The 22,622-nt window shown below is 36.6% G+C and overlaps 4 protein-coding genes across 5 annotated transcripts in view; 2 read left to right on the plus strand and 2 right to left on the minus strand.

Annotated features, from left to right (window-relative positions):
* LOC111330988 (ran-binding protein 9) overlaps window positions 1-3,030 on the plus strand; it is a 12,242-nt gene extending 9,212 nt beyond the window's left edge. The window contains exons 10-12 of one of the 2 annotated variants that reach the window (XM_022936003.2): window positions 288-430; window positions 558-669; window positions 1,626-3,030. In XM_022936003.2, coding sequence (XP_022791738.2) covers window positions 288-430; window positions 558-669; window positions 1,626-1,753 — 383 coding nt within the window. In that variant the 3' untranslated portion in view covers window positions 1,754-3,030. The remainder of the gene's footprint in view (window positions 1-287; window positions 431-557; window positions 670-1,625) is intronic. The other variant, XM_022936004.2, reaches the window with a different exon arrangement.
* Window positions 3,031-3,374: 344 nt separating this feature from the next.
* On the minus strand, window positions 3,375-6,060 carry LOC111331004 (ubiquitin-conjugating enzyme E2 C). The gene is made up of 7 exons (XM_022936030.2): window positions 5,910-6,060; window positions 5,782-5,812; window positions 5,581-5,664; window positions 5,107-5,247; window positions 4,895-4,958; window positions 4,541-4,600; window positions 3,375-3,748 (listed from the first exon to the last, which is right to left on the minus strand). Exons 1-7 carry the CDS (start codon window positions 5,936-5,938, stop codon window positions 3,696-3,698), a joined length of 462 nt encoding a protein of 153 aa, XP_022791765.2. The 5' UTR covers window positions 5,939-6,060; the 3' UTR covers window positions 3,375-3,695.
* A 74-nt stretch (window positions 6,061-6,134) lies between these two features.
* Window positions 6,135-14,334, plus strand: LOC111331002 (DNA-directed RNA polymerase II subunit RPB3). The gene is made up of 12 exons (XM_022936027.2): window positions 6,135-6,316; window positions 6,655-6,704; window positions 7,434-7,502; window positions 11,523-11,575; window positions 11,889-12,017; window positions 12,175-12,226; window positions 12,681-12,712; window positions 12,928-12,957; window positions 13,050-13,156; window positions 13,379-13,416; window positions 13,641-13,696; window positions 14,143-14,334. The coding sequence occupies exons 1-12, from the start codon at window positions 6,231-6,233 to the stop codon at window positions 14,263-14,265; spliced, it is 825 nt and encodes a 274-aa protein (XP_022791762.1). The 5' UTR covers window positions 6,135-6,230; the 3' UTR covers window positions 14,266-14,334.
* LOC111330989 (uncharacterized) lies at window positions 12,134-22,470 on the minus strand. Its single transcript, XM_088752554.1, has 11 exons — window positions 21,455-22,470; window positions 20,050-20,393; window positions 19,785-19,838; window positions 19,604-19,687; window positions 19,238-19,321; window positions 18,896-18,991; window positions 18,700-18,774; window positions 17,764-18,261; window positions 17,299-17,370; window positions 16,457-16,582; window positions 12,134-15,882 (listed from the first exon to the last, which is right to left on the minus strand). Exons 1-11 carry the CDS (start codon window positions 21,456-21,458, stop codon window positions 15,781-15,783), a joined length of 1,539 nt encoding a protein of 512 aa, XP_088608680.1. The 5' UTR covers window positions 21,459-22,470; the 3' UTR covers window positions 12,134-15,780.
* Between the last annotated feature and the right edge of the window lie 152 nt (window positions 22,471-22,622).

Raw genomic sequence — 22,622 nt, forward strand, 5'->3', positions numbered from 1 at the left:
TCCATTTTCTATAAGTAACTTGCATTCCTTGGAAAACTTGTGCTCTAACTTTTCAAAACAACAAACATTTTGATACTTAACAAAGTAGTGTTTTTTCACATAAATTTTTTCAACTGACATATAAGACCTTAACTGTTCAAATAAGAAATAACTACCAGACAAAGTTTGGCACATCATGAAGGTTCTTTGGCAGTACAGTGTATAGAGAAGTCTAGTTGGAAAGTTCAATAAAGTATCTAGGATGCAGTAAGCTAATTTTAACTCACAATTTTTGGTTTTTGTTTCAGCAGAATCTTCAGGCAGACAAAATTTTTGTCAAAATAGAAATGTACTTGAAAAGATTTTAGCTTTTGGAAGAGATTTACAAACTATGAGTGTACAATTGAGGAGAGAACATGGAAAAAATGAGACAAATAAGAAGACTCTTCAGGTCAGTCAATTCTGTAATTGTGTTTTTCCCATTTCATCCTTGTACAAGTTTGTTTATTCTAAATGTGATTTTTTTGTGTGTCATTTCTAATATGACATTTTTGTTAATGACTGTTTTTTTTTTTCAGGAAGCATTTAGTCTTTTGGCTTACACAGATCCCTGGAGCAGTCCTGTGGGGTATATTTTAGATCCTGTACAGAGGGAATCAATTTGTTCATCTTTAAATAGTGCTATCTTAGGTAATTTTTGATGATTTTTTTCTATATTTAGTACTAGAAGTTACATGCACATGTATAGTTACTGTTCAAGGCAATGGTAGATGTTTCGTCAGCCTGATCAGAACATAATTATTAAGCTTTTACAACATAGAAAGAAGTGCTAAGGAGTGTTAAGTTAAGAGATCTTAAAAAATCAAAACACTGAAATAGCTCTCCGCTTCTTATGGTGACCTCTATTCTGGTTTTGGAAATTTCAGTTGCCATTGACCACAAACTGTGTGATAATTGTTTTTTCAACTTAAAGTGCACCTAAACCCAAAAATTTTTTTTCACTTAACAAAATAAGCGTGCTTTTTGGAGTGGAACATTGGCTGCCATCTTGGTCCACAACGGAGTTTAAAGAGGAATGGTTCTAGCGGGTAATGTGACGTCAAATAATTTTTATTGAGAATGCGAAAGTTTACATTTCGCACATTTTCACTTGTTTGGGAAAGTTGTAGTCGATATTGTCCGAAAATGTGCCAATTAAGTGTGTTGTAGGAGGATGTAGCAACATGTGAAATTTGCAAGAGGATATCGTACTTCATACATTCCTCATACAACACACCTAGTCAGCATATTTCGAACAATATCGACAACCATCCCAAACAAGTGAAAATGTGTGAAATGCAGACTTTTGTGTTCTCAATTTTACGTCACATTACCCGCTAGAACCATTCCTCTTTAAAGTCGGTCATTAGTCAAGATGGCGGCCAATTTTCCTTATTTTGACGAGGCACAGGAAATTGAAGATTTGAGCAAATGAAAAAATTTTTGCACAGAAATACTCCAAAAAGTACGCTTATTTCGTTAAGCGAAAAAAATTTTGGGGTTTAGGTACACTTTAAGATAACTTTATGACCGTTATGAGTCCCGATAATTACACGAGCAAAAATTTACCATCTTTCTTAATCCACTGATCTTATTTTTACTTTCAGATTCACATCACTTGCCCACAAAACCACCCTTGGATTTAATACTAGGACAGGCTCAAGAATGTTTGAAACTCATGTCAAAGATTGGACTAGGAGCTTGTGCATTTGCCAGTGTTGAAGAGTACATGTAACATGCAAATGTTTTGTTTATCTGCAGATGAAAAACAATAATTTTACAAAAGCTTAAATAATTCAGCATGCACTGCATACACAAGTTTTCTAAAAAATGGTTAGTAAATCACTTAAAAGCAGCATTTTCCCTGAATCTCAGATGCTTAGATAACAACTAAAATATTACTCTGCATGGTATCTAGTAAAGATATGTGTATTGTGTAAAATAGATGGTACAATTTTATCAGAAAGAATCATAGCAGGCAACCAAGATAGTTTTAATTTCCAAGATTGTTGACAGGAATTCTTAGAATTGCTTTGAGATTGTCAAGTGCACCACCAGTTCAACCAATCAGAGTCAAAGTTAGAGCAAAATGTGACTTAAGTCTTCTCCTTTTGACATTTTCCTCTGCCTTCCCTCACAGAAAATGGTATATTAAACTGCTAGTAAGACTGTTATTGTATTATACATCCACTTCCTTATTTTTTGGGTTATTTTAGGGGTAAAAGAACCTCAAACAATTTGTTTGAATTTGTAATTTGCCATAGGGACTATTTTATTTTTTGAAATATTGTAAATTCTGTAAGAGCCGGAGAGCTACACCATCTTGTATAGTGGTCTTTTTTTTTCTGTTTAGTTTTGCATGGCACATCTTGCAAATTTTTATTATTTTTGTAAAGCTTATCATGAAAATTCTTTGGGGTTAAAGTGTAGAACAGCAAGAGGGTATTACAAGCTTGATGCATAAAAAGCAAAAAGGTTCTACATAAAGAAAACCTCTAAAATCTGCTTGCTGAGTTTTCAAATTCCTTCCAAATAATTGAACTAGCATTCAACTTTCTATTAGTTTGCATTACACAAGTGTAAAGTTACATCTCATTCACTAGTTCTGTATTCACAAGAAAAACTGATTTTGTCATTCTTTTGGAGTAATGGCTCTCTTCTCTTACTGTGGTACAGACACTCAAAATGCTTGCCTAACTTAAGCAGCTAGACTTGGTTTAATTTACTGGCTGTAAAACCTGTAGTGCAGACAGATTAGTCACTCAAACCTTCAATGCTTCTCTTATGCAGGCTAAATCCAGATTATACTTGTACATTGCAAATAAACCAGATATAAATTATTCTCAATTATTAAATATTTCCTTTTTGCCTTCGTGTTGGTGTTTTTTCACAGGCAAGTTTATACCTATGATCAAAAAATTAATTTCAAGCTCTATACTGTATATCACATTAGGTTAGTGTAGGGGTTAGGTTCTGTTTATATAATTATGTAAATAAACCATTTAGATTTTACTTTTTTGTCTCGTATTGTTCTTGTTTCACTTGCCCAAGGTTGCCTCCTTGCACTAACCTATTTAATGAGGTTAGTGTTCATCTGGTCAAAATGATTGATTACACTTTTTCAGAGGTTGAAATGTTCAGTTTTCTTTCAGTTCATATAGTATAATGAAAGCAGGATCACAACTCTCATTATAACATAACCAAATTAATTCTATGGGCTGTCAATAAATGATCTCCCAGGGACATATTCTAGGTAGTTAAGTCCCAAGTTGTAGTTTCCCTTTGTAGCAGTTTTCCATCAAATGTGATGAGCTCTTGCTTATACAATTTGTTTTCATCCCTGTTAAAATGTCAAATCCAGAAACACAAAGCCTTTATTTTCAATTTGAAATTATGCTGTACATGTATTTACAATATTTGACAAGCTAGAAGATAAAGTTTTCTGCAAGGTCATAACCAAACCAAGAGTACAGAAATCTAAAAACTTTACTTGCAAAACAAATTTTAAGACCGCAAGCCAGTACATTAAAAGCAAAGAGAAACAGAATTTTATGCGTCTGAAGTTTTCCCGAAATAATTATATTCCACTTAAACATAGCAACATGCTTTTCAAACATAAATTATTTCACTTCAAATTAATCACTTCTTCGCCTAACTAACAATTAATTGCCATGAGTTTACTCAGTGATGGGGTGCTTGCTCTCGAATTCCCTCATTTTATCTTTGAAAACTAAAAGTGAGAAAAGAAAAAAGAAAATGTTGGAAACAAGATAGCTCAACCACAGGCAATAGGCCGTAGGCCATGGAGTTTTATGAACTCTTTAATTATACATTCTTAGTAACTTCTGTTAACTGACTTATAATAATTGAAAAGGGCCCCTGATTTAAATCCTCCGATCAACTAAAACTTAATCAGCCCCTCCAGAGATTTGGGGAGCTGCAGTAAGACCTCCTGCCACAATCTTTGATTCCACGTGATGCTCCCACAAAGCTGATCACCTGTAAAGCTGTTAGAGATGGAAACTGCCAATGATTTAACTTTTATCTCTTGTGGGTACCATGGAATTCTCCATTGTTCTGCTTATTGTGGACTCCCACAGACATAACTTGAGCTTCCAATTTCTAACTTTTGGAGCTCAAAGGGCTCCCTGAAAATTTTCTCGGGCAGCAGCTTTGGACCTATTGCCAAATGAAGGTGAAGTCCTAGAGGCAATGTACTGTTTCTACGATTCAAGCCTGGAATTCAAACTTCCTAGTAATAACCAAGAGAATGTAAAGCTACCTCTACAGTCTGGACCTGCATGTAATTGATTTTAAAATACAAAATATCCTGGCCGACACTAACTTTTCAACTTACTAGCCAAGTGGCTAGTGACAACTTAGATGTTACAACAATTTCAGTTTGTTTACTAGCCAAACTGGCTAGTGGATATTGAAAACCACTAGCCAAAACTGAATTTCTTCTAGTTTGTGGCTAGTTGGCTACTGTTAGTGTCAAGCCCTAAAATTTACATAACATTACCAGCTTTATTATTCCATTTTTGGGCTGCATCAACATTAAGTGGGTTGTCATTGTTTGGTGCTGAAAAGAAACAAATCATTTTTTATGAGGTTACTGTTTACATTTCGAGGTAGTAACTTGAGCATTGATCCATCAATTTCCATGGTATTTTAATAATTGAAAACCTTTAAAGATGGTGAATAGTTTTCTCTCTAAAGGAACAGGCCTGCTTATCAATTGAGACCTTGCTTAATTTTTTTTTTTTTTTTGTCCCTAGCTTTGTTAAGTAGTCTCAATTTTTCTTTTCCAGTGACACAGCCACTCACAATTTTAGAAATAATAGTTCAACCTTTTTTGAAATGAATTATTTGTTACCTCCTAATAATGCTTGAATGGAATGCAATATGCTTCTAACGCCATATGCAGATGTCCATTTATCCTGCAAAATATGGATCAAGCAACGTTTAATTGTGACTCTGATCTGCATTCCGTTTCCCAATACGCGATTACCCATGACCACACATTTTCCAGAACCTATTTTAGATCTTTTTACCCAATCCAGTGAAACAATATATAGCCTACTGTACCTTTAGAATGTCTAGGCAGATGTTTCCTTTGTCGTCCACATTAGGGTGATAACATGGCGTCTTGAATTTGACTACAGGAGGTTTGTGAGGATATGTGCTTGGAAATTCAAAGGTTAGTTTGTACTTTTTCCCATCGTAGACCTAAATTGAGAAGGAGTGGAGAAATTTCAACCGTCAACTGTCCAAGAAAACATTCAAAACATTCTCATCTAAGAGAAAGAAAAATCCAGTAATCAAGGAAACAATGTTATTTTCAAAGGTATCTAGTTATGAAGGTTAAATTTGTGCTTCTGCTCTCTTGCCCACATTAAAGTCCGGCAACTTATAACTAACGTTTCTTGATCTTTACAGTGCCATTCGACGTTTATTCAAATTTCGTTTTTAGTTTACTTCTTCTAACGAGAACTACACAGAAACTCTTGTCAGAATAAAACTAAAAGCTGAGTTTGGTGTGAAGATAAGATATTTTTTTACCGTATCTTTTCCTCCTTGAATTGTTGCAATCCACTCCAAAATGCTATCTCCAGAAGGAAATGCCGAGATAAGACTGTCTGGATGCTACAAAACAGAAATATTCAAAAGAGGAATTACTGAAGCCACCGAGAATATGTCAAGATAATGACCAACCAAGGAAAAACAAATTCCGAGTACATTAATTTCCGAGCGGAGCCTTACATCAGCAAGTTCTTTGAGATCCAGTAATAGCCTGTTGATCAAATTTAACGACCAATTAGTGAAAAAACGACCAGTGGAATGACATGTAAATCTAAACATTCCTCGAATGAGTTCCGAACAATCCTTACCTGCTCCAAACTTGTCCCTCGCAAGCCATTACTTTGTGAAAAACAGAATGACTTTAACTTGATGAAACCTTCGATATGTTACGTCTTCGAGATAAAACGGCCTATCGTGGGTAAAGATTTTTAAACTTGCAGTTCCCTTGGGATGGACCAATCAGATGGTCTATATCAACATAATTTACCAATCACAGCGCTAAACTTTGCTTCGGTTCCAGTTTCCGCACTTACGATCCCATAGATCTCTTCGGTCTGAAAATCGCCATGTTGGATTTCCTGTCCATTGCTCAAATCTAAGCTCGTGCAAACAGATAGTTTCACGTTGATATGCCTTACGCAAACCAACCTAGTGTTAAAATTCTGGAGCTCACAGAAGAAAATGTCAAATTTGTGATCGAAAATACAGACTTGAGGTATGAGTTCGAACGTTTTGATCGATTTCCCTATCATCGTACGCGTTCTGTACCCATGTAAAAGACGTTCCAAAAGTCAACTTCAGCGTTTCACTCAGCTCCCTAGCTATAGATCTTTGAGCTCATTCTCCTCACTGATCACCACGCATCCTTTTTTCTGACTGTTCTGAGAATGAAATTCTCATCAAGAGTCTCCTTTGATACTTGATTAAAATCTAAGGAGACTGGAAACCAATAATTCATACACAATGTAACTGCTAGAGGTCACTGGGGCAACTGAGAGTGCATCCCAATTTTTCTGTTTATTTTTCAATTTTTTTCCATGCCTCCTTTTTCAGCATGGCTAATGGCCTCCGAAGGATATTCATTGCTGAAACTCCAACAATAGGTATGCTCTTTTTGTTGCTAGAGGTTAGTTACATTTGTATCTCTGTTTTGTTCCCTGACTCTATAGTCTCCACTAGCTGATTAATCTCACTTCAGAATGCTGTGAAACTTGACTTTTTTGGGCATTTTACTCTCCTTGCCATGAAACATACGAAAGACATTTTAACACTTACCATTGACCACTTTCATAAATGGCTGCCGGATTAATATTCTTTTGTTTAAATTTAAATTAGCCTTTCTGGCCTCGCTTGAGATAATGTATTCTTTTGAATTTTGTACTGGAGAACAAGACCAGAAGGGCTAATTTAAAGTTAAACAAAAGGATATTAATCCAGCAGCCATATATGAAAGTGGCCTATATACCCTTGAGAGGTTGAAAGAGACGAGATACATGTATGTAATCAGCACACTGTACATGTACGTCAAGCCTTTTATTTACTCATTTTTCCAATAGTTTTTAGTACAATTGCATTTTAAGTTGTCCTTTTTTGCTGGCATTGAAAATGACTTCTGGCAACTGGGCTAGCTTCACTGTGCATTAATTTAAGGCAGTTGCCTAGGAATTTAAGCTCAGTGCTTGTTGTACATCAAACATGGAAAGTGTTATTGATAAGCAAACTTTTTCATGCACTAGGGTAAAATCCGACACATGTCCCTACTGTGTGGATATGCTATGTTTCATATAGATGCAAATTTATTTGAAGTTGACATTCCAATCATCTCTTTTCAGCCATAGACTGGATACAAATTGAAAACAACACTTCTGTACTCCATGATGAGTTTATTGCCCACAGATTAGGTAGGTATATAATTGTGCAGGCAGTCAATTTTGTGTCTTTATCCGAAATATACAGGTGCATTTTTGATGATTAAGTATTGAACATCAGGATTGATTATCTAAATGTACTAATGATTTTAAAAGGTGCAAATACAAAATAAGTTTTCTCGATAAGGTACTCCTTTGTAGGGAGGCAAACAGAAAGAGACAAGAAACTTCAACCTGTCTCAATAAGCCCATCTCTCTTCATATACAGCTGCTCAAAATGTGGTCTTTGTGACCTTATGACAGGGATGACTTAGGGACAAGATAATCTATCCCATCCAGTTTTGATTATCAGTAAATGTCCCTTGCAGTGAACCATTCAAGGGACGGGCTGTATGTAGATTACTCTGAGGGTCTTCTGCAATCCCCATTAATGTGTACACAGTTTATATTTAACAATTCTTCGCCTCAGGTTCGGTGAATATTGTCGAATAATCCCCTCGGCTACGTCTCAGGGATTATTCGACGATATTCACCGAACCTGAGGTGAATAATTGTTTTAGTATAATTTCAGAGCTGAACAACAGAGAAATTTCTAAAATCATAACATTTTAGTAACATTCATTAACATTCTATTTTAACATTTTATATAAACTGCGTGGAACAGTTTATATAGCGTTATATAAGGAACTGCTCAACCAATCAGATCGCTGGAAACTCTTTGCTCAGCCGTGTGAAATTATAAAAAATAGATATATATACAAATGTGAAAGAAGGAAATTATTACTAGTTATTCGAGTTTCACGCTCTAGGCGATCGCCTAGAGTGTGAAACTCGAGTAACTAGTAATAATTTCCTTTCACATTTGTATTTTGCTCTACACATTTCTGCATCGAGCACTCCAAGGATAAGTGAAACAACTTTATTTCTTGTTTATTCGTTTATATATATATATATATATACATAACTAACTGCAGACAGTACTGTTTCGGCCTTCTGGGCCTCATCAGTGCAGTGCTAATGCTAGGATGGGGGAGAACCGAGACGGTCACCCCAAACGACCCAACCTTTGTGGTATCGTCTAAGCCATGCCAGAGTGCTCAAACTAGAGTACACTAGCGAGCATGCGCAATTGCAGAGCAATGACTCATCCTAGTTAGAGTGCTCAATTTGGACATGAAAGCAAAGCTTTGTATGCCAAAGAGCTATATCTAACTGCATATATATATATATATTTGTTTATATATATATATATATACATACATACATGCATACATATATATATATAGTAAGTGTAAAATGATGAAACATGAAGCAAACTTCTAACTGTTCCAGCTTTAATGTGGCTTTAATGTATATATATATAACTGCAGACAGGGTGCACACTGTTTCAACCTACCGTATTTATTCGCCTATAAGCCGAGCGATTTTTCCAACAAATTAAACTGAGAACAGGTAAATTCTCGCCAAGGTAGGGGGTTCGGCTTATAGCCGAGTATTTTCGCCAAAAAATATTTACGGGTGCTTAACAAGATTCGAAATTCAATGTTTATTCGACTATAAGCCGAGCGATTATCAACAAACACAAATTTCTCGAATGGCATAGGAGTTTCATCCATATTGAACAGCCTGGAGAGCGAATGGCCATACCGCTGCCGAAGTGCGATCACGAACCGATGGAACTGGATGATCTTTTCTTCCAGATCTTGTGGGAGTCGCTGTGCCAGGGTTGTCTTAGTGCGAAGGCTGATAGAATGGCGCTTTTTCCATCTCTGGTACCAACCCAGTGAGGCTTTGAAGTCTGGATCACTGCTCAACTCCTTCGCTTTTAGCCGTAGAATTAATCTGCTCACAGCAATTCCTGTAAAAGATAAAAGAGATCAATTGTTTGACTTGTTTTAACAACATGAAAAACTGGCCAATCAGAAGCGGTCATTCCCACGGTTTGTGTAGACATTGCAACACGATCTGACAGATATCAGCTGATCGAAGCTTTTCATTGTTTTAAAGAAGCGAAAGACTTACCTTGACTCCCCTGCTCGGAAAACCAGTCCAGTAGTGTTTGATCCAATTCAGGATACTTTGGCGAAAAGCAGCCCATCGTCTTTCGCTTTGCTGACATTTTAAGCTGACCATTAAACAGGTTCGCTTGATCTTTTCGCCAGCGACGCACCATCGATTCACTGATTCCGCAATCTCTAGCGATCTCGGAGTTGTTTTCGACGGCCTCTGCTTCAGCAACGACTTTTAGTTTGAACGCTAAGTTGTATGAAGAACGACGAACTTTCGGCATGATGATCGATTACGATAACTTTGAAAGAGAGCTATTGTTTGAGACAGGATTCTGAACTCAGGTGAATGTTTTGTTATGTCACGCATGGTTCTATTTATTTACACATTAAATTCAACTTATCTGTGATTTGTTGTTACTTTCAATTAAACGACGAATAACAACTGAGTAAATAACCTACTTTTTGGTTGCATGTTTCCCGAGAGGGAAGCTCCTTTTGTTTTCGGTTTATGTTAATTCATCTCAGTTAACGACACGCGTGGAGTACTTTGCAATTATTAGGTCTCGGCTTATAGCCGAATGTTTTGTGTTTATTTTTTATTTCAATGCAACAGCTGCTGACATGAAGAAGTTTAGGGTCTCGGCTTATAGCCGAGATCGGCTTATAGGCGAGTAAATACGGTATGTGGGTCTCGTCAGTGCAGTGCAGACACTGGGCCAAGCTCTGGAATAAACCATTGCCTGGGCGCTACACTTGTGGGACCAAGTGTAGGCATGTTGCCATGCGAGAGTGCTCAAATCACAAAATATATATATATATATATATATATGGTCAGTCATTAATGGAACTCTCGGGCCAACAAAGGTGCACTGTGCCAGGAGGATCAATGAAGATTCACAGTCCAAACCTCACAGCCAACACGAACGTAGAAAGTTCAAAAAATTGCAAGGATGGACAACTTCTGATGTAAAAAATATAAAAAATTTTAATAAAAAACGTTTCGGTCAGAGACCTCCTTCAGTTATTTACAACTTTTGAAATAAAAAAAGAACATTAAATAGGATCGAAGTGCTAATGATTACGACATTTTATTTAGGTAAATTTATTTAGGTAAATAACTGAAGGTCTCTGACTGAAACGTTTATTATTAAAATTTTTTCTATTTTTGACATCAAAAGTTGTCCATCCTCGCAGTTTTTAAATTTTCTACGTTCATGTTTGCTGCGAGGTTTGGACTGCAAATCTTTATTGATCCTCCTGGCGCAGTGCACCTTTGTTGGCCTGAGTTCCACTGACGACTTGTGATATATATATATATGTAACTATATGTATGTTCGTGGAGGAAAGAAACAAATAAACTATGCTTTCATCCCGACCAGCCTGTTTCGTGGTTGCCCACTCATCAGGGGATTTAATAAGAATATTCTTTACCATCTCTTCTTATATACAAACTAATTTGCATAATAACAATAATAAACATAATTATATCTAATCTATGCAGCGCAAAGTTTAACAGTTCAGCTGCCTGATGATTGCTTCTGATGGAGCATGAAACTCTGAGGAGCAATTAAATGTCTTGGACCCAAATAACCCAACTTGTTGCTGATAATATTACCTCTTGCTCTAGTCCAACTATCAAGCACTTTGATAGCCGATGAGGAACATTCCAACATAATAATCAGTTATATATAATTATATTTATTTAAAACTGGAACATTGGATAATGCAATTCAAGACTTTTTATTGGCTTAGCCATTATGGTATATGAGCCAATATACCAAAATCTAATATCTGTACATTGTAACATCCGTTTTCTTCTTACAAAATAAGTCAAGAAGATGTGTCTAATATCTTGGGGGCATTTTTTTTTTTAATAAAACAATTATTCCACTCGCGCTTGTTGGATATGGGATGACTATAGCCAACTCGGTGCTATGCGCCTCATTGGCTATCTATCATCTCATATCCAACTCGCGCTCGTGGAATAATTGTTAAATATGTATGAAATGATTTTTCAAACAAAGTATATTTTTCTTAATATAAGGTCTTATCCCCTTGACCAGTGATGAAGTTGTTGATAGATTGAGCTACTCTAGGGTAAGTGAATCTTAAACATGGGTTGCTAGAAACATAAGATAGTTAATGTGAAAAGAAAGCTCAACAAAAAGTAAGGCATGGAAGGGATTCACATACTGGTGCACTGCTCCAATTAACAGCAATCTCAATTGAGCTGGGAGCTCAGCTAGATTTTGGTTGTGTCATGGCAAGGGTTATTTTATGATTTATAACTTTTCTTTGAACACTTTTGCCTTACCCTGTAATTGTTGGTTTTTACAAAAAAATGTAACTATATAACTGTCAAACTACATTTATTTGACTGTATTGTTTTTTCTTTTTTCTTTCATTAAAGGATTGCACATGTGACAAGTTCTGTCAAGATTGTTCTGTTGAATTGACCCTGGAAGTAAAATGTACAGATGATCAAACCAGACATGTGACTACCAGAGACCTCATTTCATCAGATGCAAAAGTTATTCCTGTGAGTTGTATAGTTTTGTAATCCAGTTGGTTGATTTCCTCATTGTAAGTACCTTATGCACTTTAAATATGACAAAGTTACAGTAAGTTAACCATTTCTCATTTAAGACATTAAGATTCTGTATTGTTCCTCACATTTATTCTACTTGAATGTGTAGGTTACTTCACGGCACCATGATGATGAAAATAGTGAATACGGTGAACAAGATGGTGAGCGATGGGTACAGTGTTTGATCAAATATGTGAAAAAAAAAATTCACATTACCCACACTTTGATTTTACTTGATATCCCTAGTTACAATTCTGACTGGTGGGAAGGTATCCATATATTATATACAGTATCTATGGGAAAAATACTCTATTGGTAATAACAGCAGAATCTTATACCATCTCATAGTTCCAAGTTAACTGATCAACTAAATTGACTTGTGCTTTATCCTTAATTTTTTAAGATGTTATCACTTTGCCCATAGAAGCCTTCTCTGATACACTCAAACAAACTAAGAATATTTGCTACTTGGCCAATTTTTCATATTACATGATCCTCCCACACTCCCCGGCCTTTAAAAGGAGATTATACTCTGATGTTGACAACATTTGACACATACATGTAATTTAGCCATCTGTTGAATTACTAATTCTTATGATTCCTGTCTTATTTCAGACATTTTGATTGTGAAGCTTCGTAAAGGACAGGTACATGAAATACATCATTCTCTTATGCTCACTTGGACATCTTCATCTGTTTTTCATTAGAAATGTGCCACTAACTGTACTGTATTTTCAAAACCATTTCAAAAGCAGCTACCCTTCAATTATGTACTTAATTTAGTTGACAGATTTTGACACCATTTTTGTACCTCTACCTTTGAATTAATTACTTGAATTTTTTTTTCTCTTTTTTTTTACAGGAACTGAAACTGCAAGCTTTTGCTAAAAAGGTAAATAAAATTCTATTTGCTTTTATGTTTGTTTTGTTACTTATCTAAATTATGTACCTATATTTGAAGCTGCCGTGATGTTGTTTCATTAGGGATTTGCAAAGGAACATGCTAAATGGAATCCCACAGCAGGCGTGGCATTTGAGTATGACCCTGACAATGCTCTTAGACACACAACATATCCAAGACCAGAGGAATGGTAATAACTTAAATTGCATTTATGTTACTTCTCCTTATTTTTTTCTTTTGGGGAACATTTTGAATAACTACTCTGATCAAAATTTTGTGCAAAAGAAAATCTGCTTTGACAAATTAATGCATCAGTTTTTACTTTTCTTTGATTTTCCACGGCTATAAATTATGCTGCATCATTCATTTCATTATAATTTATCATATAGTTTTTTTTTGCATTTTGTCATAGGCCAAAGAGTGAATACACAGAGCTGGATGAAGATAGCCGTAAGTAAATGGTTCACCTTCATTAACAATTTATTGTGTGACTAGAAAATTTTAACTGTCAAAATCATTTGTCTAAATCATTGAAAAGTTCAATTTCCAGGGTAAATCTCAATATGAAAGTTTTACTCAAATCAACTTAGAACTACACTGATTCTGCAAGTGAAAGGATATTTTTAAGTCAAATTGTTCGATACTGTCAAACATTCCTTGTTTATTTTTTTCAGATCAAGCACCATTTGATCCAAATGCTAAAGCAGACAAGTTTTATATTAATGTTGAGGTAAGATGTCTTAATGATTTGTTGGGATTTTTTCATGGTTTCTTGTCATTTCCAAGTCTGAAGCACTTAAAAAACTAGAGTTCAAATTTAGAGAAAGTGCGTTGACCCTACAGTATTTGAGTCGTTAGAGACATGGTGACGTAAGGAATAGTGTTTTTGACTCCCATTTCTTTTTTGTTGCAAGTTTTTGATTGACAATGCATGATAATGTGCATACAATACACAAAACTAACATCGTTGAAAATACTGCCATTACGGACATGTGCAATATCATATTTATAGCATTGAATATAATTATTACTTAAAATGCTAACATTACCTTTAATGCTACTCTCATTTACAATACTAACTTTTCTTTAATATATCTCTTTCTTTTATATTAGTGGTTATAGATGTACTGATTCTAACTTTTTAGTATAATTTGACCATTCTGTATCTTGTTGTAGTCCTGTGGTTCATTAAGACCCGAGACTATTGTGTTAAGTGGGCTGTCTGTGCTCAAGAAGAAACTGAGTGATCTTCAGACTCAACACAGCCATGAAGTAGCTGCTGATGTCTTGACCATATAAGGACCGACACTAAGTAAAATGTTTTTGTAGCAATAAACGGTGTAATAGTAAACTCATTTTGTAATTAAACACGAAGGCGCGCTATATAAGGAAGTCTTCCCTGGGAAGACCTAGGCTCATTTGTCACTCACCGTTGACGTGTGCGGGTCAAATTTAAATGCTGGTAGACGAACAAAAGGAGCTAATGAGATATCTATTGTTTACTTCCACCAGCATGGTGGCATGAGGTAACGTGGAACCACCTACTTCCATCTCAAATTTACCGCCACAAATAAAGACAGTTTCCATTGGAGAAAGGAAATACAAATCTCAAAAATTCTTGTATTGTGATGAAAACATAAAACAATTTTGAGGAATGTGCCCACTGTTCACTGCTCTGGAGTAGCTGAAGCTCAAGCTGACTTGACTCTAAGAGTTCTACATCTCACGACGGTTGATTGACAAATGTTCCAGAGGGACCTAAGGCTCCTTTTATAGCGCGCCTTCGTGTTTAAACGCTGTGGTATTCATATGAAGTCATATAGTCTGATCAACAAAAAGAGGCTAGATTTAGTTGAATGGTAATTTTTGTGTTCTTGCCGCATTTAAAGATCACGAATATTTCTCGGACCCACGCCTTCCAGTTCATTTGTAAAGTAAGCGTTTGCTTCACCCTTACGCTTGTAGGACCACAAGGAGGAAAAACATTTGGTGCGCTAGAAAAACATTGTAGTCGTTCTTCATGTGCCGCTTCAAAATTTCACATGTAAACCAAGTCTAAAGCACGTTAGTAACTCCTGCGACATCGTGGCCACAAATTGCTCTAAGATCGCGCCGAAATACGAAAAAGAAATTTTGTTCCGGTGCCAATTGCTGGTAGCCACTTTCTTAAGAGCATCATGGCATCGCTTGCTATTTGCTTTACAATGCTTAGTGCCTGCAATGTCTTGAAGTACATGGAAAGTTTCACGGCCGGACCTACTCAGAGACGCCTTCATTTAGGATAAAAGACTCAGGAGGTAATTGTAATATAATTAATTAATAATTGCTGGTAATAATTATTAATAATAATTATTAGTAATAATTATTAATTAATAATTGTTAATAATTAATTAATAATTGCTGGTAGCCACTTTCTTAAGAGCATCATGGCATCGCTTGCTATTTGCTATACAATGCCTAGTGCCCGCAATGTCTTGAAGTACATGGAAAGTTTCACGGCCGGACCTACTCAGAGACGCCTTCCTTTAGGATAAAAGACTCAGGATAGTGCTGGCGTTATAAGTCTCCTGTATGCATACACAGACTTGGGCACTTTAATCTGGTCGCCTGGGCACATAGGTACGTCATCAAAAATTATGGGATCATACCATCGTCGAGTTCGTATCTGCTTTGGCTGTGATGCAAGTAACCGAGTCATTTCAACTAAGTGCTATCAAACAGCTAACTGCTACAATGTAACGTGGTGCGTTCGCTAGACTTTTGTCGACTAGTCGCCGCCCAACATGTGCGAGCTAACTATTTTTCCAAAGCTACTCAAGAATCCCTGTGATTTTTAGGTGAATAGGACATAAGGCAACACGTCTTTTCCTTGCTTTCTCTTTTTCTGAAAATGGTCTTCATCGTTGTCTTTTTGAACTGCAAGAAAAGAATCGTTTACATGGCAAATAATGCAGATGCAATATTGGATCAATAAACGAGACTAATACTGAAAAAGAATGAGTGGTAATTAAGGTATTCGGCTTTTTTTTTGTTTTTTTTTTGTTGTTTTTTTTTTGTCTTACTATTTCGAAAACTTCATCAATTCCATTTATTTGTTGTTTTTTTCTCGATAAAATTACCATTTTATTGCTCTTTCCGTTTTCCAATCTCTTTCACTCAAAAACCGACTGACAGACAGAGGCAATTTGGAGAGTGTTTTGCCGGAATTTATCCCAGTTTCTGAGATCTAAAGTGAGTCGATCAGCCACCAGCAATTCCCCATAATTTTGCAATAAGCCTCATTAGAAATTTGACATATTCGCACTTCCAGATGCAGAGTGTTGATAGCGTGACGCGTGACGCTATCGATGAAGTGAATGCTTTATTCCGAAATTTCAGAGTCTAAGTAACAAACCACAACAAGAGATGTATGTGGGGGTGAAAGGGTGAGACCGACCGGTCTTCTACCCGGGCTAATAGAGGATTCATTTTAATATTTTATGGAACCAACCTTTGTGAAACACACTTCGTACTTTTCATCCTCACTCGTTGTTGCTGTTACTGGACTGGTGGTCTGTTCTCCAGGCTTAACCTGCTTGGGTTTGGCGCCTGGGTCTGTGCATTGTCGTTTTAAGTCCTATGTAGCAAAGTAAACAAGTATTTCGTTAGCAATGAATAAGGTCATGTCCTCAGGGCCGCCAAACGTTAAAAAAACCTGCTTGCTAACAGAGGTGAATCCTTGAATTTTTGATAAGCGTATCCGAACTTTGATTCAGAAAACAGAGTTTTTTTTTTTCTTTTAAAACCTAAAGAGGGTGAAATTTTTTTAAGATAAGAAAATTTGAATAGGTCAAGTTGAGTAGCAATATGCAATCTTGTCGTTGGAAGAAGTTTGGTTTCAGACAAGTGATACTAATACCCAGAGGTCTCTAGGATTGGGTTGGGAAGGGGTCTTGTCTGATCTATTGGATGATTTTTTTCTATGCGACGAGGAACGAACGGAAGTTTTCTCTGATTATACAAAGAGAAGATGGAAATAAGCGGGAAATTAAGAGAGCTTTATTTAAACTTTCCTTTTTTTAATAATAATAATAATTTTATTTATATAGCGCTAAAATCCAATAATTGTCCAAAGCGCTACCTAATTACAATATAAAATATAAAAATATATAATATAAAATATCTACAATATACAATATAATTCAAATATAGCCTAAGTTATCTACTATATAAATCAAAAACATCTCAAAACAAAACGAATCTCATAACCTATATGCTAACTTAAATAAAAAAGTTTTAAGGGATTGCTTAAAAGTTGCCACTGAAGCACATTTTAAATAGCTTGATATGTACCTTTTCACGATGATAAGTCTTCCCATTCGCCACACATGGTTCAGAGTGGATAGAACGAGGAGCACTTTCAGGCTGCAGTTCATAACGACACGCAAATTAATTTTTTAATTACATTTTATTTCTTGTTTTTATTGTTCTTTTCGTTTGAGTTTTGGATTTGTTAGTTTGTTTCTGATGTCAGACTATTTTTGCTTAAGGCTCTCCACAATCTACTCTTTGGTCCGTTCCAAAACAGAAAATGAAGCTTTTGAATTATTAATATTAAATACCGATCGATTCTGTTATTTATACCAAACAAATTAAACATCCTTTCGTCAAGAAACAAAACAGTACAAATCTAAAGATCTTAGGCACGAATCTTTTTTAAAGACTTGGAACTTTTTTTTTGTTTTGTTTTGAAAATGCCTTTAGATGTATCAAAACAAATTCAAAAGCTCTTATTCAATAAATAACAAGCATCCTTACCGTCGAGAACAGACCTCTCCACAGATTTTCCAGCCGCTCAACTTGTCTCTGTCGGTTGGTCTGATATTGTTGGAGTTTCCCGAACTCCACTTTCTCTTCGTCGCTCATTTGTTCTTGTGCCGCTGCCAAATCTTCAACTCGATGCACCACATCATTGTGTTCCGCTCTGAGACCGTGATATGCAAGGTCGTAAAACTCTCGTTTGACCTCCTCATTGCATTTACAAGTCTCAGCCACCATGGAGAGGACAGAGCTGTATAACTCTTGTAGACTTACACTGAGTCTTGTTAAAAGGTCTACCGTGACAGAAACTTTCAGTTTGTCTTTTGTTTCTGGCACTTGCAACAGAGACGTTATGTTTCTATAAAGTTGCTCGTTGAGGTCTTTCAGCTTTGCGTCGATTTCACCCTCTGTGTCTGCTCGTTCTGGTTCAAGATTATTTCTGGTATCTTCTGAATCATCCTCTGGGTGTGGAATATCAAAGTTCTCGGCCAAATCCTACAAAAGTAAACAATTTTTATTGTCACAAGAAGATAAAGAAGAAGAGTGAGTTGTAACTATTTCATAGTGGGATTAATCCTGTAAAAGCCTAGATATTAAGCTTTGCGACAAGACGCACCGCTCGCCATAGAAGACTTTACTTTGTCCCTATTACCAGGAGGCTTTTAAGTGATGAGTAGTTGGCACTTGTTTTTATGCAAGTGGCCCGGGAATAAGCAAACAAGCACTTCCTTCTGGTGAATCGGCTCAGGAAATTTCTTAAAAAGTAAGGCCATACCCAACGCAAAATTCTCAAGAAAACTTATGATTTTTGTAATTCTTGTGAAATGCTTCTTTGCCACTGTAAGTCCCATCTACGGTGGACGAATCTTAAATACTTTTATACTGTTTAACGTAAAATGAAACCCTTCAGGAGGTGAAGTAACATCTGCCTACCTGTCCTGACTTGTCTTTTATTATTCCAGGCAATTCCTCTCCCAGTTTCAAACTGTTAGTGTTACTCTTGTGACACTGTCGCATATTAAATGAAATCAAAATAACAGTTTTGAGAAAACTTTTTTGAAGAATTGAAGAATTGGAAAGAGAAGTAAGGAATGTTTGATATCTAGAGAAGCAAGATATGATTACTAACCTCTTGGGAAGTGTTGTGAAGTTGTTGTTTTACTCTACACAGCTCCTCTTCCAGTTCTTGAATTCTCGTGCGTAATTTCTGACTCTCTTTATTAAACTGCACAAAGGAAAATTTAGCAAATCGACAGTGGTTTTGCGTGGTCTGCAGCTGTTTGTTCTCTTATCGACAACGATATTCGACATCTAAGTGGTCAAAATGTTGTGGTTTTGTTGCTATCAAGGGAAAAGTATCAGATAAAGTGTCCGTTTGACAAGAAAGGGTTTGTTACCATGCTGGTTGGAAACGTAAAGAAAGAAAAATATCCAACTTGCTACTCATTAGGAATTAAAATTTTTCACCAACCTCTTCTAAACTGTCTTGAAGCTGTTTTGTCATACTCTGCTTTTCTTTTTCTAGCTGTTGCTTTCTCACTTGCAACTGGTGACGCTGTTTATTGGTCAAAAGTATATAGACTTAGCCGAGGCTACCAACGGAGCTCCGGATAAACTATTTTCCAGCCCCCTGCACTTTATTAAAACTCCTCAGCACTGACTGTCGAAGAGCTTATTCAGGGGAAGTTGGGGACTAGTCCAGCTGGGGAAGTGGGGGAGATCTAGAAGTCTCGGGATCTGGAGCCGAGGGAGTATGTTCTCATAACTTGCAAAGCGATCAATACGCCTCGTTTGTTACCAACTAGCTACACATTTGGAATTAAAATTATTTACCAACCTCTTCTAAACTGTCTTGAAGCTGTTTTGTCATACTCTGTTTGTCTTTTTCTAGCTCCTGGTTTCTCACTTGCAACTGGTGGCGCTGTTTATTGGTAAATATAAGTCCGTTTTCAATTAGCTTTAATAACACGTAATTTTGATGAAAAATCAGAACTAAAATTTCTCACAGAATTTCTCACCTCTTTTCTCAATTTTTTGCAGTTTTTCTCTATTTCACTTATGCTATTCTCCATCTAGAATAAGATGAAAAATCAAGATTTAAAATTTCGCAGGCCAATGACTCTTTTATGGGCTTACCTCTTGTAGGGTTGGAACCTTTTTCCGGAAGGAATGTTTCAGCTCTTACAATAAACGAAAAAAATAGTCTTTCATACAGCAAAGATTCTCCGAGGTCTAAGGTCTTACCGTATTACAATTCAAGTTGTTTTAAGTTTGAGAATTTACCTGATTGGATTTGTTTGTTCCTGCTTCGTCATCCACTCCTGATAACACACCTTGAAGTATTTCAGCCACGCTCTTAAGCCCTATTGTTGTCAGACCTTCTGCGAGTCTTTCGACGGTTGCATCCTCTCCCTCTTGTTTCATCCATCGTACCGCAAGAAGTTCGATGCAGCATTCCTTAGTGGAGCCCTTGTCACTCTCAATCGTGCCAACGTCAGTTTCTGTGAACTTCAGATTTCGTGCCAGGTCTTTCCACCTCTTCCCAATTCGATCGGGCAGTCGAAGTGTGTGCATAATGTCCTCTGTCATCCGAAGTTTCCAGCTGCACTCGTTGCTATAACAACCCGCTAAAAGTACCATAGCTTAGAATTAAACAGAGTACATGCTAAAAAGCGCTAACAGGTTCTATTCTGTAAATTTTTTATGGAGAAAAAGTAAAGAAGCGATAAAAGTTTCCTTGCGTAAATGATAATCGGACACAAACATGGTCTTGATGTTCGACGCGAGTACGCCAGTAGTTTATTCATGGGTTACTGACCGAGCGTGAGGTAAAGTTGGCTGGGCACTAGCAGTTTAAAGTTTTTGTCTCTGTCTTTTTAGTAGATCAATACCGAATCCTTACCGACATCTAATTGACTAGTTTAATTGAAACGGAAAAGGTACCATAAAGTTGTTTTTGTTGGTGCAGGATAACCTTAGAATAGATAATACTTCTCTTCTATCAATTGTTAACCAAGCTTGAGTGATGATGATGGTGACGTGGTAATGAGTATTAAAGCCACGATTGTCTTTGAGGAACCAAATATGGACGCTATGCTATTGTATTATCAGTAAGCCGGAAGCAAATCGAAAATAGGATATGCCGAGCAAGTTAAAGATTTATTAGCTTGAACTGTCAATTGTGTTGCTGGTGGACGACATGTTAAATAATTTTATTGTTAAGCTAGTTACCTTGGGTCATAAGTATGGAGTTTTTTTTTTCTCGGTATGTGGAGTACGCTAAGCATTCATTGAAGGGAATTTTCTCTATGCTAATCGTCGGAATATTTTATAATGCTATACGGAAATGAAGGGCAAGGGGGCAAAAACGTCTCAGCAACTGGGTTATGCATAATCAGCATGAAATATTATACGCACAAGGAAACGAATAGGGAAACTGATAGAATCGCTGACGAATCGAAAGGGAAAACTGCCTAACTGAACGTTAGATACCGCGGCTATATTGGATTCATACAATGTACAACGTAATTTGGAAAAAACAATAACAACAACAACAATATTTCTTAACGCCACTGGTGGCATGTAATTTCACGGAGCTAAAAGAGGCTCATCCACCCGGAAATTACACCGGCAATATTGGAACTTAACTTGGATAGACCCTCAGTAAATTCCATTATGATGTACTTACCCATTTCTGAGGATTTAATGATATTTTCCGTGTGTCTTGTACCCAACAAGATAGTGTCTCAAATCAAATCAATCCAAGCTAGTGATCATATAACATTGTCTCTCAGACAAAACAATATTGATCTCTCTGGCAGCAAGGTCTCGTCTGAAAGTTTCATGGCCCACTCAGGCGTTGTACATCTTTCCGACGGCCTGATTTTTACCTGTTTCAAAGATAAATCATGCACCTCCACCAGGAAAACTCAAGTTGAGAATGACAAGGTGCAAAGTCGTCTCTTAATCGGAGTTCTGGTTCAGTGTAATGCATTAATTGTTTCCCCTTGTGCTGAATATTGATCAGTACGTAGGTTCAGAAGACAGTATGAAACGCGCTTAGTGATTTCTTAACAAAGTCAAAACAGCGAAGAGCTTCGATTTGCAAGACGCACAGAGCTGAATAAAAAAATCATGAGTTTCCTCGTCCGGTATTATCGAGCTTAGCCAGCCGTCATGTGATCGCTGGGTCAGTGAAGCGTTGATAATTGAATCGGGGATTTTGAAATATGCTGTGCGAAAACCTATTTAAAATGTCGATGTCATTCGAATTATCTTAGCGTGTTGAAGTGGTATATTTGGGATGATGGAATAACAAGCACCGTCAAGTCAACATTTTCCTGGCCGTTTTTGAAAGATGGTTGAAAAGGAAACCGATAGATACACTCGTTGCGAGCAATCTCATATACCTCCACTATCTTTGAGAACCAGTTATGTCTCGAAAGTGTTTCCAGGTTTTTAGAGATAGTCACACAGGAGATAGCTTGAGAGTTCACGCGAGCCTAGAGGGCAGCCGCGAAAGGCGCGTGTGCGCACCATTCAGGCTGAAGAATACTTAGGAAAGGGGCATATTTAATAATGGTGGGTAAAGGGATTAGATATTCACGGAAGTTATGGAATTCATGCTTGCTGCTTGGAACCGATCTAACGTTGTCAAATTTCATTTTTGTCCCACGCAAATTAATTAATTGATAAAGAATAATCAAATTGAATCGGGTACGGTCTGTTCAAATTTATCCGGCCATTGGCAAAGCCATTGCTTATGAGGTTATGACTTGTATCAAGTCGTGCGTGACTCGCATCTTTTCGTGGGTGATTGTGTCATGATCAATTCGTGGGTGACGCCGGCTTAAAAC

This window comes from Stylophora pistillata, chromosome 3 (assembly GCF_964205215.1).
Source record: "Stylophora pistillata chromosome 3, jaStyPist1.2, whole genome shotgun sequence".
Lineage (NCBI taxonomy): Eukaryota > Metazoa > Cnidaria > Anthozoa > Scleractinia > Pocilloporidae > Stylophora > Stylophora pistillata.